Genomic DNA, 13,891 nt, shown 5'->3' with positions numbered 1-13,891 from the left:
TTAAAAGGGGAAAAATAGTTACAGATCGGTTTCAGTGTTTTCAAATGAATGAGATTTTTGGGATGGACAAAGAGAGAGGATGTATCAAAGGGGGGGTGGGTCTGAATTTGAAAAAAGAAACCATATTGGGGAATAACAAAAAAAAATCTAAAGTATATAAAATCTTGTTAGAATGGGAAACTAAAGATGAGCTAGCTAAGGCTGTGATTATACACTGGGCATCAAGATATTGGACATAATATTAAATTCTCGGCTTAGGAGAAGTTATGGAATAGAATGATACTTTTTTCAGCTTGCTATTTGATTAAGGAGAATATATTAAAGATGCTTTATAAGTGGTATCTGACCCAAATCAGAAAGTCCCTGGTTTTATTTTCACCTCTGTCATGAACTCAGTGGCCTCTTGAATTTTGATACCGAGAAGAAAGGTTTCGTTCTGGATCATGGGTGTATAGCTGCTAACGAATAGATTTTGCCAACGAATAGGACAATGAGTAAATTAGACTATCGGATGGAAGGTAAATGTTTAATTGTTGTCCTTGGGACCTCTGCAAAACCATGTTGGCCAATATTCTTTCTCCCACACTTTTCCATGGTGCATACTCTCGACTTCTGTCTTCCCATTGCAACACCTGAACAGTGGACTATTGCAACAAACATTTTGACCAAACAACCAGTGAGCTGCTTTCACTGTGACTTCTTCCATATTTACTCAGTTCCTGTTGATAAAATACCTGGAAGTTTCCATCATCTTTGGCACCAGAGGACCCAGGGTAGCATTGTGTAAGCCTCTCAGTCCGGTCACAAATCTGTAGAAGAGACTGGCTCTTTTTTGGTTCTGCTGGGAGATGGACAGTTTCTGCAGTTCTTGAAGGACTCTCAGAACAGCATCACCATGCCTGTGGGATTTGGCCTCCACACTCTCCGAGGACAAGCCTCTCTTTACCAGGCCATGGACTATAAAGAAATGCATGTTATCTTTTTTAAAAAACGCTTTTCATTGAGTTTTCTTTAACACAAACAAAACAAAATAAATACACTAATGTTCTACAATCTTATGTACACTTATTTTTCAACTCTCTATAGAGCACGGACTTCCCTCCATCTCTTCAGAGGTTTTCATATTGATCTTTCCTTTTTCCACAGATTCTTAACATCCTCCTGTCCATGTCATAAGATTTATTTTAATCCTACTACAGTCTTTAAACTTCTGCAATTATTACGTATATACTCCACAAATTTACTCCATTCACTTCTGAACTGTGTTTCCTCTTGGTTACGGATTCTGTGGGTCAGTTTTGCGAATTCCACATATTCAACCATTTTTGTCTTCCACTCCATTAATGTTGGTATTTCCTGAGTTTTCCATTTTGGGGCTACTAAGATTCTGGCAGCAGTTGTAGCATACATGAATAATCTCTGATCTGCTTTTTTTATTTCATCTCCTATCAACCCCAGCAAAAAGGCTTCTGGTTTTGTTTTTTGTTTTTTTGGAGGGGGGAAGTATATTTGAACAGTTTTTTGAACAGTTTGTAAATCATATCCCAAGAAATGCAGGTTATCAGAAGGATGCTGTATGTTTGCATCTCTGGGACACCCTCAAAAAAATAATGCCATAGGTTTCTCCTTTTTTCTTTATATATTGGGAAATTGCATGTAGCCGGTGCTTAGCCTTTCTCTACATTTGTGAGTTTGAACACTTAAAATTCCTTGCATTACATAAGCCCTGTAGGAAACAGATCAATCCGAGAGCGATTTCTTAAAGCCTTACCATCTATGTCTCTGTTGTTGGTTTGGACGGTGTTTTCAAGTTTCAGAAACTGTTTGACTTTGGACATCATGCCATACTGTTGTCTAGTGGGCAATAAGGGGGGAAAGAAACATTTTCAAATGAACAGTCAAAATGCAAAGTTGTATACAATATGCGTGTTTCAACCACAGCCTATGTATGTATGTATGTATGTATGTATGTATGGGAGGAGGGCCCACAGTACACTCCCTTTAATTCATTCATACGGCTCCTTTGCCATTCCTATTTAGCCAGAAGTTATACATAATCCACTGCATGAGGCTGTCCTTGTAGGGTTTTTAGGGTCCGTTGCCCCTTTAAATGCTTACGTAGCATTTGCAATCTCATTATTATGACACAAGGAGAGCCTGGGAGCATCCTGCCACTATAAACACCCTTATTGGGGCAGACAAACAATCTAGCTGACTCAGTATCTTCTTACAGGCAGTGGCAAGTCCCAGATACTAAGGCAAGCAATGGACAAGATTACCCAGTTTTCTCCCAGTACACCTTTGGCTTTTATCCCCAGTCCTTATTCCCAACCAGAATAGAATTTAAACACATTTAAATGCATGCTGCAACCCTACCTAGAGAGAGTGGACCTTGCCTTGATTACACCCAGGCTAGACTATTGTCATGCATTCTGAAAGAGGTCAAGAGAGACATGACATGCAACCTACTTGTACGATGAAGGTAGGAACAAGTGCTCTTCTGTGCAGGTTGCCTCAGCTACGTGCTTCTTCGTTGCATCGATGGTGTACTCACAGTGCTGTTTGCTGCTTATCAGGGTGGACATTGGCGTATTCTGCAAAACACAGTGGTGGCAGAGTTAACTTACTGTTCGCCCTAACAAAACAAATTGCACTGCAGCCATTTTTTGCCCCCAGCTGTACTGTCACCTATATTGGCCTGCTAAGTGTGGCAAGGGGGACTGGCCACTTATCTGCTTCCCTGTATTTCTGATCAGGTGCGTCTCTGATCAGGTAAAAATGCTCCTCATTGCATGGCAGGATCATGCTAGCCAAGCAATTAAATGTACATTGTAATAAGTTAACACTTTACAAATGGCCAGGTGTCAATGAAACATACACAATCTAATTCCAGAGGCGGAATCATCTAATGGTTGGATTTTCTTTTTCCGAATGGAGGGCCTCTATTTCTTCTCCGCCTTGCCCCCAACCCATTATGCCTCAGTTTAACCTGTGTTTTTCTGCATAAGGCTTAGGCTCACCTCATTATTTGGGTGAGGGCCATTTCTCCTACCTAAGAATGAAGCAACCTACAGAGTGGATTTAACATCATAAAAATACTTTCCTTCTTTTCTTTTTAATTTAATATCCAGCCTGAGGGAGAGTTATTGGTAACTTACAAACATGCTTCTCGCATTGTGAATCTTGGTCATATAATAAAATTGTTTTACCACTCTAGGTTGGGAAAGACTGGTTTCCAGTATATTGATAAGATGGAAGTCAAGCTTTGCCTGTGATGATAATAATATCCGGAGGCTGGTAGTATCAGAAATACAGGCTAGTCTAATTCTCATTTCATGCTCCTTACCAAGCCTTTAACGAGGGCAAGTGGGCTGACATAATTTCTGATGGGGCTGAAGTTTTCACAGGATTTCAGGTTCCTTCTGACTGCAATGTCTGCCGCGTTGCTGCCTTTCCTGCTTCTTATTTCAATGTCGCTGTCACATTTTCCATATACAGTATCCTAAGGAGAAGAAAATATACACTATTGTTTGCGTCTCCAACATCATTTGAAGCCTAACTGAGAGACTTCCCTGATGATCCAAGGTTGGCTTTTCCATTTGGAGAAGGTCCTTTCGTCTTGGCCATTCAGCTAGGTTTCACTACATAGATGAAAGGAAAATAAAGTGATGGATGACTATGCAACTTACCATAGAGAGTGTTTGGGAATTGGCGTCTGTCTCCATGGGCACCATGAGAGCTGAGATGATTCCTCTCTTGATGTTGAGTATGTGCATAGGTTCATTGTCCTCAGGGTACAGCTGGAAATTCTTCCCATCTTGAACACTGAACTTCAGCGCATACCTGTGCAAAACAAATAAAAACAACATTTAGGGGAAGAAATGCAGATGTTCCAGCTTGTCAATATTCTTTACAATTGTGGGTGCACTTTAGGACACTCTATTCTACTCCATTCCATTTCCACTCCCTTCCTGACAGCTCTGTGTTTGTGTCCAAAATATGATTTCAAAAATCCTAAAGAGACAACTAAGAGGTGAGCATTTAGATTTGCTCCAGTATCTTGTGTTTTAAAATTAACAATTCACCCTCTAGTTGCATCTTGGAGACACCACTGCTCTGTGTAGCTGCTATCATTCTCGACAGATGGCAGAAATTACAAGAACTATGGCCTCTGAATAATACTTGTTAGGCTAACAAGTAGATAGAGGGCTGACATGCTCATGTCTAGCTTGTGGACTTCCTCCAGGCATCTTGTTGGCCACCATGAAAACAGGAAGTTGGAGAAGATAGGCCTTTGGCCATTATCACCAGGACTCTACTTATGTGTTTTTAAAGGTAAAGGGATCCCTGACCGTTAGGTCCAGTCGGGGCTGACTCTGGGGTTGTGGTGCTCATCTCGCTTTATTGGCCGAGGGAGCCGGCATACAGATTCCAGGTCATGTGGCCAGCATGACTAAGCTGCTTCTGGTGAACCAGAGCAGTGCACGGAAACGCCGTTTACCTTCCCGCCGGAGCAGTACCTATTTATCTACTTGCACTTTGACGTGCTTTCGAACTGCTAGGTTGGTAGGAGCAGGGACCGAGCAATGGGAACTCACCCAGTCACGGGGATTTGAACTGCCAGCCTTCCGATCGGCAAGTCCTAGGCTCTGTGGTTTAACCCACAGCACCACCCGCGTCTTAGGGCTCATTAAATATCATTTAATGTGTTCTTAAAAGGTAAAGGTAAAGGTACCCCTGCCCGTACGGGCCAGTCTTGACAGACTCTGGAGTTGTGCGCCCATCTCACTTAAGAGGCCGAGGGCCAGCGCTGTCCGGAGACACTTCCAGGTCACGTGGCCAGCGTGACATCGCTGCTCTGGCAAGCCAGAGCCACACACGGAAACGCCGTTTACCTTCCCGCTAGTAAGCTGTCCCTATTTATCTACTTGCACCCGGGGGTGCTTTCGAACTGCTAGGTTGGCAGGCGCTGGGACCGAACAACGGGAGTGCACCCGCCGCGGGGATTCGAACCACCGACCTTTCGATCGGCAAGCCCTAGGCGCTGAGGCTTTTACCCACAGCGCCACCCGTGTCCCTAATGTGTTCTTAGGGCTCATTAAATATCATTTAAGACAGTTTTTCTTACTGGGACATGTCAGCAGCAAACTTATCCAAGTTCCTTGACTTCTTCAGTATAGGCCTTCCCTCAGGGTCAATTCCAGACACTTCCCGGAGGGAGCAGTGGCTTGTCCTGAGGATGAAATTGCATAGTTGTGGGACTTCCAGCTCAACCTGAAACAGAAAGAGTGCGATATAAGCCGACACGAGATTTTCTGCAACCAAGTAAATTAACTGCAGGTTGAGGGATTCTTATTAACCAGTGATAATGTTCGCTTAGTTTCGGGTGAATGGCTATGCAGGGTCAGCAGAAATGATGCAGATGGCTCGGGGCAAACAAACTAGCAAATAAGCAGGAATGGTTTAGAATCCAATTCAAATGGGCAACCTTGTCATTCCCAGATGGTGGAAATGAGAGAGGCTGGTGTTAGGGGCTAGATATTCAAGGGCCTGGGGTCAAGAAAATAAATAATTGAGATTGATGTAATAAAGATTCAGAAGTATTCTCAGGCTTCTACCAATAAGTAAAGCTTGTTACCAAAGAACATAACCTGCTTGTTTTTGTCTAAAAACGCAGTCGAGGCCTAGAGTCAATAACTGCAGCCAGCCATCTTCCCAAGCAGATTTTGGGGAGCAATTGGCTTCACCTCCAAATACTAACTCTCCACTCACCACAGTACTATTTGTATGTACTTTGCCACAGAGACCCTTGTGATTATTCATGTGTCTTTCTTAAATATTTCTAATTGGCATTGTTCCTTCTTCCTTCTTACCTTACACTGAATTTTGGAGCCAGTGTGTGAATCTGCCGTTCCTGTTACGCCGCTTGCTGTGTCCGCTTCATAGTTATAGACATATTGCCTCAAGTGCTTAAATCTGGTTGTGTCTCCTATAAGGCATACATGAGGAAGTAGATTTTTATTAATTTTTGCATACATCTACGTAGGTGTAAAAACACTGTGGTATTCTCTTTCACACTCAAAGTTCCTTTGACTGCAGTCAGAAACTTGAATGAGGAAATGGCAATAAACTATCAGTGCTGGATATAGGAAACTATCTATTTGTATCACACTTTGGTATTTGTTAGTTAAATGGCTCTGGGTGGTGTGGTAAAATGCAATCAACTTTTAGGAGTGATGTGAAAGTGTTTTAATTAATTGATGGATTGTTCAGAAACTGGAGTATATGGCAGAGAAATGACAAATTTAACAAGCAAGGTATCAATAGTATTAGTATTATAAGAATTTCCATAGAACTGTCACTGTGTGACCTACTTAACCTTTCTTGTCTCCTTTAATCTCACAACAACCTTCTGAGGTGGATTAGACTAAAAGATAGTCAAGTGTAGTGTTGTGGTTGCTGTGTCGGATTAGTACTGGAGAGACACTGGTTCAAATCCTATGCAGCTTTGAAACCCACTGGCTAACCTTGGACCGGTGAACACCCCTTTACCTAAACTACCTCACAGGATCGTTGTGATAAAATGGAAGATCTATGTATATCATCTCCAATCTCCTTAGAGAAACTGCAAGCAATAACAATTAAGCTTCATAAATGCAGTCCTTTTTGCTGCTTGTGCCAGTTTATAAAGTGAATCACGCTTTGGAATGCTGCAACCAATTTGTGTTCTGTGATTGAAATCTATTGCACATCCCCATTTTTTTTTTATTATTTTTGAACAACTGCATTATATAGATACAGTGGTACCTTGGTTCTCAAACACCTTGGTTCTCAAACACCTTGGTTCTCAAACACCGAAAACCCGGAAGTAAGTGTTTTGGTTTTCAAATGTTTTTGGGAAGCCGAACATCCGATGCGGCTGTCGGCTATTGTTTCCAGGGCACCTGCACTTATCAGAAGCTGTGCCTTGGGTTTCAAACATTTTGGAAGTCAAAGGGACTTCCGGAATGGATTAAGTTTGGCGCTTTTGTTTTTGTTATTTAATTTGTGGTTTTGTTTTTCAGGCTTTTTCGGTTAATTTGTTTTTGTGGCTGTGTGGAACCCAGTTCAGCTACTGATTGATTGATTGATTGATTGATTGTGTGACTGCAGAAATGGATAAAAGCCCCCCATCCAAACAATGACTGTCATCAGTGCAGGTAAGAAAAAATAATAATTTAAATTTTTATCACCTACAATACTGTCTTATTTACTTTATAGTACAGTACATTGATTATTGCTTTCATTTTATGGATCAATGGTCTCGTTAGTTAGTAAAACCCATGTTAAATTGCTGTTTTAGGGGTTGTTGTTTTTAAAGTCTGGGACAGATTAATCTGTTTTGCATTACTTTCTCTGGGAAAGCAAGCCTTGGTTTTGGAACAGACTTCTGGAACAGACTAAATTTGAGAACCAAGGTACCACTGTAGTAGGTGGCACAGAACAACCTTTGTGTAAGGTGTGGACTGGTTTTGGACTGTCTCATCCGTACGCCCTCAACACCACAGACAGCATATATCACATCGTCCACAAATAGATTTCAAACCACTGTTCTGTGCTCTTCACAACTTTCAGAGCACCTTTCTTTCCCTGTCAGTTGAGAAATGGAAACCTGACAAAATTCAACACCATTTCACTATGATTATAAGGAGACAAGGACAGCAAAATGAAGGTATCCCTTCAGAGTGAATAAATGTAACTGGATTCCCCCCCCCCCCATTGAACTTTTTGAATTTGCTGGTGTGTTGTTTAAATTCGTTAACATGCTGGCGTAATACAAAACAGAAGCAGTATTTTCAAGCAAGAGAGATACAAACACCTGCATGTTAACTGGAGTCCTGAATGTGCTCTCACATGAACACAGGTCCTGAGGTGTGGATCCCAAGGGATGGGTGGAAAATAGGATACCTACTGCACCCAGACCTGTGAGCACTGGACTTTTGCTACATGAACACAATATTGAAAAGATGGCCAGCACACTGAGTTCTAAAAGTGCAGCTGAATTCTTGGGGGAAACTCATTCCAGACAGTCCCTTTCTCAAGCAATTGGTGCTACCAGCTCCAACCGTTTGTTCATCTGCACAGATTTTTGCTCATTGCAATTACTCTGCAGCCCGCTGTTAAGTAAGAGGATCTCTGGTTCCAGGCCTCCGCCAACAAACCACTTGGTACATATGGATGACTAAGTGAAACCAATCAACTATTAGCGTTTCAGCCACCAAACTGACATTTAACCATATCTAGTCCCATAGAGGTCCACTTACTCCTCTAGGATGACACTAGATCTTGCTCAACTGGCTCATCCAGACTGCCTTTTGTGCCAAAGTCTGAGTTTCAAATCTCCATGTCTGAGTATTTGTGGGGGTTTTTATCCCAGCACCTTCCCTGGGAAAACCCGGGTATTGCCACTGAATTGGAGCAAACGGCAATTAGGTTTCTGCAGATTGGAGTTTGCTCCAATTCAGTGGTAATATGTGAGCTGTCCTGGGGGAAAGAACCAAGACCAAAAACCCCCCAAAACCTGCTCAAAAACACTGGGAAGCACAGCACAAAACAAGATCCAAATGAGCCCTACATTTTACACAAGCTCAGCTAAATTTTACTAGGAGTAAACCTATTAAAATCAATGGACCTAACTTAGTCATGTCCATTAATGTCAGTGGGCTTACTCTGAGTAAAACATAGTTGATCGCCACCCAAGACAACTTTTTCCTATGCTCACTATATCACTGAGCTATCCAGGAGAGAATTAGTATTTACTTTACTAATTCCTATGTACTATTAAATTTAGATACAACACCTGTAAAAACTTTGTTTTTATGAAGGTATATACACAAAACAAGATAAAACTGAGAAATGCTGCAAAATGCGTAACAGTTCTCTAAGCTGGGTTGGAAAAAGTAAGTTTGGCAGCAATCCTAACTAGGTCTATCCAGAAGTTTGTCCCGGCACCAGATTTAGGGAGTGCGGACAGCTTTCCCGCACAGGGCACTAAGCCCAGAGGACACAAAATTGTGAAGATCCATAACTGAGAAGATCTATTTGGGGGCGTCAATTTTTGGCCTAGCATAGGGCTCCATATTATGAAAGATTACCAAAGTTCACCCTGGTAGGGCCTACTGGATTCCATGGGGCCTACATCCAGGTAAGTGGGGTTATGATTGAAGCCTAAGTCATGAGTCTCTGCAGACGGTGCTAAAATACCATATTAGGAAAGCAGAGCTTATCAAGGGGCAGCGAGAAAAACACCAACTCATCAGATACTTTGACCCTCAAAATGAACATCAAGTATCTAGCCAAGGAGTTCAGGACAAACAAAGTACTTTACAAAGGTTGCTCATAAATACTTCCTGATCCCTTGACCCTGTCATTTTCAGGCTACCCACTCCAATGTTTTATTTTTCAGCAAACACAATATACATTTTAAGGAGTGTCTGTGATTTGGGACATTTGCAAGCCAATGGTGACAGTCAAAGGAAGGCTACTGACTGCCAACATTCACTGAGTTTTCAGGCATTCAGAAAAGTTGTCTGAGATTGATGGAATTTGCATATGAATGTCAAAAACACATCACATTTCAGACATTCACCAAGACACTTTGGTACTTTCTGATATTTGAGGTAACACTAGCTAGTCACTAGCGTCATTTGTATATCTTGGATAATATAGACATAATTTCTCAGATCCACGCCTGTAACCCCCACTCCACCATAAAGAAATGAAAAGTCGGCTGACAAGAAGCAAGGCAAGACAAAGGGAACCCATGATTAAAAGAACCAAAACTGCTGCCTTTCACAACCATGTTGGAAACTACGTTTCTCCTTTACAGTTTCTAAGTGCAAAAGAGTTTTGCACAAGTAAGGATCCCATAATATAATGGTATCATTTTGGGGTCATGTTTTACAGCAGGGGTCCCATGGGTCCGTTTGCAAAGCAGAGAAACTGATGTAGGTATACCACACACTCGCCACAACCAAGAACACAGAACAACCTGTTCTGTAGGCTACGGAAAAGTGCTTCTTTCAAGCTAACTTCAGCAGTGGAAGGAGGCATTGAAGAGTCACAGGAAGCCTCTGAGATCATATGTGTGCCTGCAAGCACCATGCTGGTGACTGCTGTTTTAGAGGAAGGGATCAGGTAGGCATATAGGCATGCATGTAATCCCCCCTCCATGCACACAAACCCGTTTCACAACATATTTGGCAGGTATAAGAGCCAGCAAAGAAAAAAATATTGATTGATTTTATTGAATTTATATACCCACAGCTCTCAGGGTGTTTCACAGAATACAATCAGAATATAAAACCACACAATACATAATCAAAATTAAAAAAAACCACCACCCAATAACCGCCTGATTCGATCATCTCTATTGACCCCCATTTCCTGTTTCGGATAGGATGTCGATCTTTACAATTTTTGAAGTACATCACACACATTTATGCATTTTGTCTATATTTGTCATCTTCCCCACTTCCTGACCCCCAAACCCCAGGATCAATTGAAGCTAGAAATACTGCTTCGGGGAGTGAATGGTTAGTAGCCCCTGCTATCATCCCTTTCTAGCCAATTTGTTTGCATCATATGAAACCCAAACCCAAGAATTCATTGGGCAGAAGTTTTAAGAAACCAGGAAGAGAAGAAGAGCATAAAAGACCAGATAAAAATTGCTTACTTGAACAGCCTGGATTTGAATTTTCAGGCCCATCTTCTGTAAAATAAATTAAAACAAAGGACAACTTCAGTTCCAATTATATACCAGAGGAACAAAATACAGTACAGTCACCTTATAAACATGCCTTTTATTGCTGCTGACCCACTTGAGCAGAAAGGTTCACTCAAGCAGTTTGTGGATTTAATGATAAAGCTGCGTTGACTCTGATTTTTGTCTTTGCTAACAAGTAGACAATTTATTGTGCTGGTGAGGGATAATGCTTCAGTCTGGAAAATACAGACCTTCAAGAGCAGCATGGCTGGTAAATGAATTTATTGCAAATTGTCCTCGTCAATAACTGTTCTCCATCAGAATATACATTCTGCCTCAGGCTGCTTAGACAACTGTCTGCTTTGAAAGGGTAAGTGCTGCTAAAATATGCTTCCTTTCCAAAGGCTGTTTTGCTATGAGAATGAGTATGTGATTTGCCATATGCTTCTCTGTCTGAAATGTTGAAAAGATCCATTTGTGTAGTGTAACATGCATATCAAATTGCTGATGAATCCACATTGTTGATCCAGAGAAAGCATTGAGTTACACTGAGCATCCAAACCCAGTGGAGAACCTGATCCTGCTAAAGTGCTATTTTCTTTAGTGAGTGAAGAAGAATGCAAAGGTATTAGATGCAGTCCCACTTTCTGAAGAATTCAGGTCCACCAAGCAGAAAGGGAAACTGAACCCAGAGGCAAGAACATCACTGTTTTTCTCCAAACAATGGGACTACTGAAGCAACTTTACATCCCAGTCTGAAGCATGCTGACAGAGCAATCCTACTCAGAAGTAAGCCCCACTGAGTACATTGTGTGTGTTCAAAATTCCCAGGTGATTGGTCATAGGACCGTAGCCTTACTTTGAGGTCAACTGAAATCCACAGAGGTTTCATCTGGAAAAAATGTGTTTGGGATCAGGATGCCAGCCTGCAGTCCTGAACCCAGTTCCATTTGTTTGAAGCCACTGACTTAAATGGGGCTTTAAAAAGCAAAGGTAGCAGTGTTAGTTCATTCAAGGGGAAAGCTCTCCAAAAGCAACGGTTGGGCAATACCTTTGTTAGGACTGAAGCCCAAGTCTTTCTGTGTTTATTCTGATCCTAGTGGGTCTTGCACCTTGGTAAATGTGTTTAGGATTGCAACAGCCTGATGGCCCAGTCCCATGCATGTTTAATTCTGGAACAGGTCCTGAAAGGTCCAAAGGGGGCATACTCTTCTCAGAAAGTGTGCATAGGACTGTTGCCTCAGGGTGTGTCCTTGGGACAAGATTGTAGCTTCATATTTCATCAAATGCTCTACACAGTGAGTTACACCGCTGGTTTAATTCTTAAACTGTAGAACTTGGAAAGCTCATTCACTATTTGGTTGTTTCAAATAAAGGTATTTTCCAATTAATTACGGGCTTTTTATTATGGTCCAACACATATTCCTTTCCATTTACTTTTTTTGATAAATGTCATAAGCCACATTGGAGACTCTGGTTTAAAAACAACAACAGCAGAATGCACTCTAATGAAGACACGAAGGAAACTTTCAACAGACATGTATTTCTGTCACCAAATGCCATCTAACTTGTCACACCGCAGCTGACAAAAGCTCAACCTCCTCCTTAAAGGGGTAAAAAGCTAAGTAAGCAGAAAACACAGAGTGACTGGTATGTGGAATGAACCAGGCATGTACCGGCAGAGTGGGCATGTCTAGATCAGATTTTCATAGATCCACAGTCTCATCAATAGATAACCATCCCTTATGGGAGCAACGGGCCATTGCAGTCTATTCACCACTTCTCTATTAAATGCAATATCTAGGGACTGTCTTCAAAAGGGAAGACCTTTCCGCTCCACCTCCACGCTAAATGGCAGAAGCTACTTACGTGCCAAGGCAGCACTGCTGAGCAGCAGAAGCAGCCAGAGCTGTGGGGGTCCCATCTTGACCCTGTGGCTGCTCTGCCCTCTCCTCTCCTTCTTCTCCCAGTCCAGCGTCAAAAGAGAGTCTGAGCGTCCCCACTTGGACCTGCCTTTAAATAGTCCGTGGGAAAGCAGCTGAGCCAAACGGTTTAGAAGTTCAGAGCAAATTACAAAAGGTCCAAAGGTTAGAGTCCTGGATCCTCTCCGCAAGAGCTGTGGGAGGCTCATCTGGGCTGCTTCAGGCAGCAGAAGTGTGCAAAAGGCATGAAAGGGCAAAACAGTCCCCTGAGCTTCCTGGTTCATTCATATGCCATCATACAAATGCACCCGTTTACCTGGGTATCTTCTGCATACAATGTTGGGTATATTTTACAGACAATATGAGAGCGTTAGGCATCCCAAAGGACTTTCCCCTATAGCTGTCAACTTTCAGATTTGAAAATAAGGGACCAGCAGCCTCACCTGTTCCGGGGATAGTCTATGCAGTGGCGTAGTGTGGGTTGTCAGCACCCGGGGCAAGGCAAGTAATTTGCGCCCCCTAACCCGTGGATTTGCGCCCCCTAACCTGTGGATTTGCCCTAACCCCAGATGTTGCGCCCGGTGCGGCCCGCCCCCCCTGCACCCCCCACGCTACGCCACTGAGTCTATGGGATATCTAACAATCCGGGATAGCAGCGGGAAACGGTGCTGGAATAAGGGAATTTCCCACACAAAAAAGTGAAGGTTGATAGCTATGCCTTTCCCACTTAACTGAGTGGAGAACTACATTTGAGGAATTAGGATCCTTGACTTTTAGGAAACATCTGAAGGCAGCCATGTATAGGGAAGTTTTTTAATGTTTGATGTTTTAATGTGTTTTTAACATTTGGTTGGGAGCCACCCAGAGTGTCTGGGTGGCATATAAATAATATAATAATTATTAAATTATTATTATCCTCACCTACTATAACTCTGAACTGGCTGGGATTAATATTAGAGGGCTAAGCATGTCTATCCCTAACTGGTATACAAACGACCACAGGTGTAGGTATCCTTAGGCCAATGTAGATTGTTTGGGCCAAGGCTTTAGAATTGTAGTTGAGATCATCAGGGCTCAACAGAATTCAAGGAAGTTCATACCCTCCAACATTTCTCCAGTGAAAATAGGGACGTCCCATTCCATAATGATAATTTTACTATTTATATCCCACACATCTTATTGGGTTGCCCCAGCAGCTTCCAACATATATAAAAACATAATAAAA

The 13,891-nt window shown here is 42.1% G+C and overlaps 1 protein-coding gene across 1 annotated transcript in view; it reads right to left on the bottom strand.

Moving 5' to 3' along the window:
* Positions 1–12,735, bottom strand: part of APOB (apolipoprotein B) — a 47,532-nt gene extending 34,797 nt beyond the window's left edge. Inside the window, exons 1-9 of the mRNA XM_028722339.2 lie at positions 12,614–12,735; positions 10,715–10,750; positions 5,874–5,989; positions 5,129–5,274; positions 3,690–3,843; positions 3,347–3,502; positions 2,470–2,594; positions 1,772–1,854; positions 735–957 (exon numbers count right to left, since the gene is read on the bottom strand). Coding sequence (XP_028578172.2) covers positions 735–957; positions 1,772–1,854; positions 2,470–2,594; positions 3,347–3,502; positions 3,690–3,843; positions 5,129–5,274; positions 5,874–5,989; positions 10,715–10,750; positions 12,614–12,668 — 1,094 coding nt within the window. The 5' untranslated portion in view covers positions 12,669–12,735. The remainder of the gene's footprint in view (positions 1–734; positions 958–1,771; positions 1,855–2,469; positions 2,595–3,346; positions 3,503–3,689; positions 3,844–5,128; positions 5,275–5,873; positions 5,990–10,714; positions 10,751–12,613) is intronic.
* Positions 12,736–13,891: the final 1,156 nt, after the last annotated feature.

This window comes from Podarcis muralis, chromosome 3 (assembly GCF_964188315.1).
Source record: "Podarcis muralis chromosome 3, rPodMur119.hap1.1, whole genome shotgun sequence".
NCBI classification, from domain to species: domain Eukaryota; kingdom Metazoa; phylum Chordata; class Lepidosauria; order Squamata; family Lacertidae; genus Podarcis; species Podarcis muralis.
The sequence above is the reverse complement of the archived record's forward strand: the minus strand, read 5'-3'. Positions and strand labels throughout refer to the sequence as shown.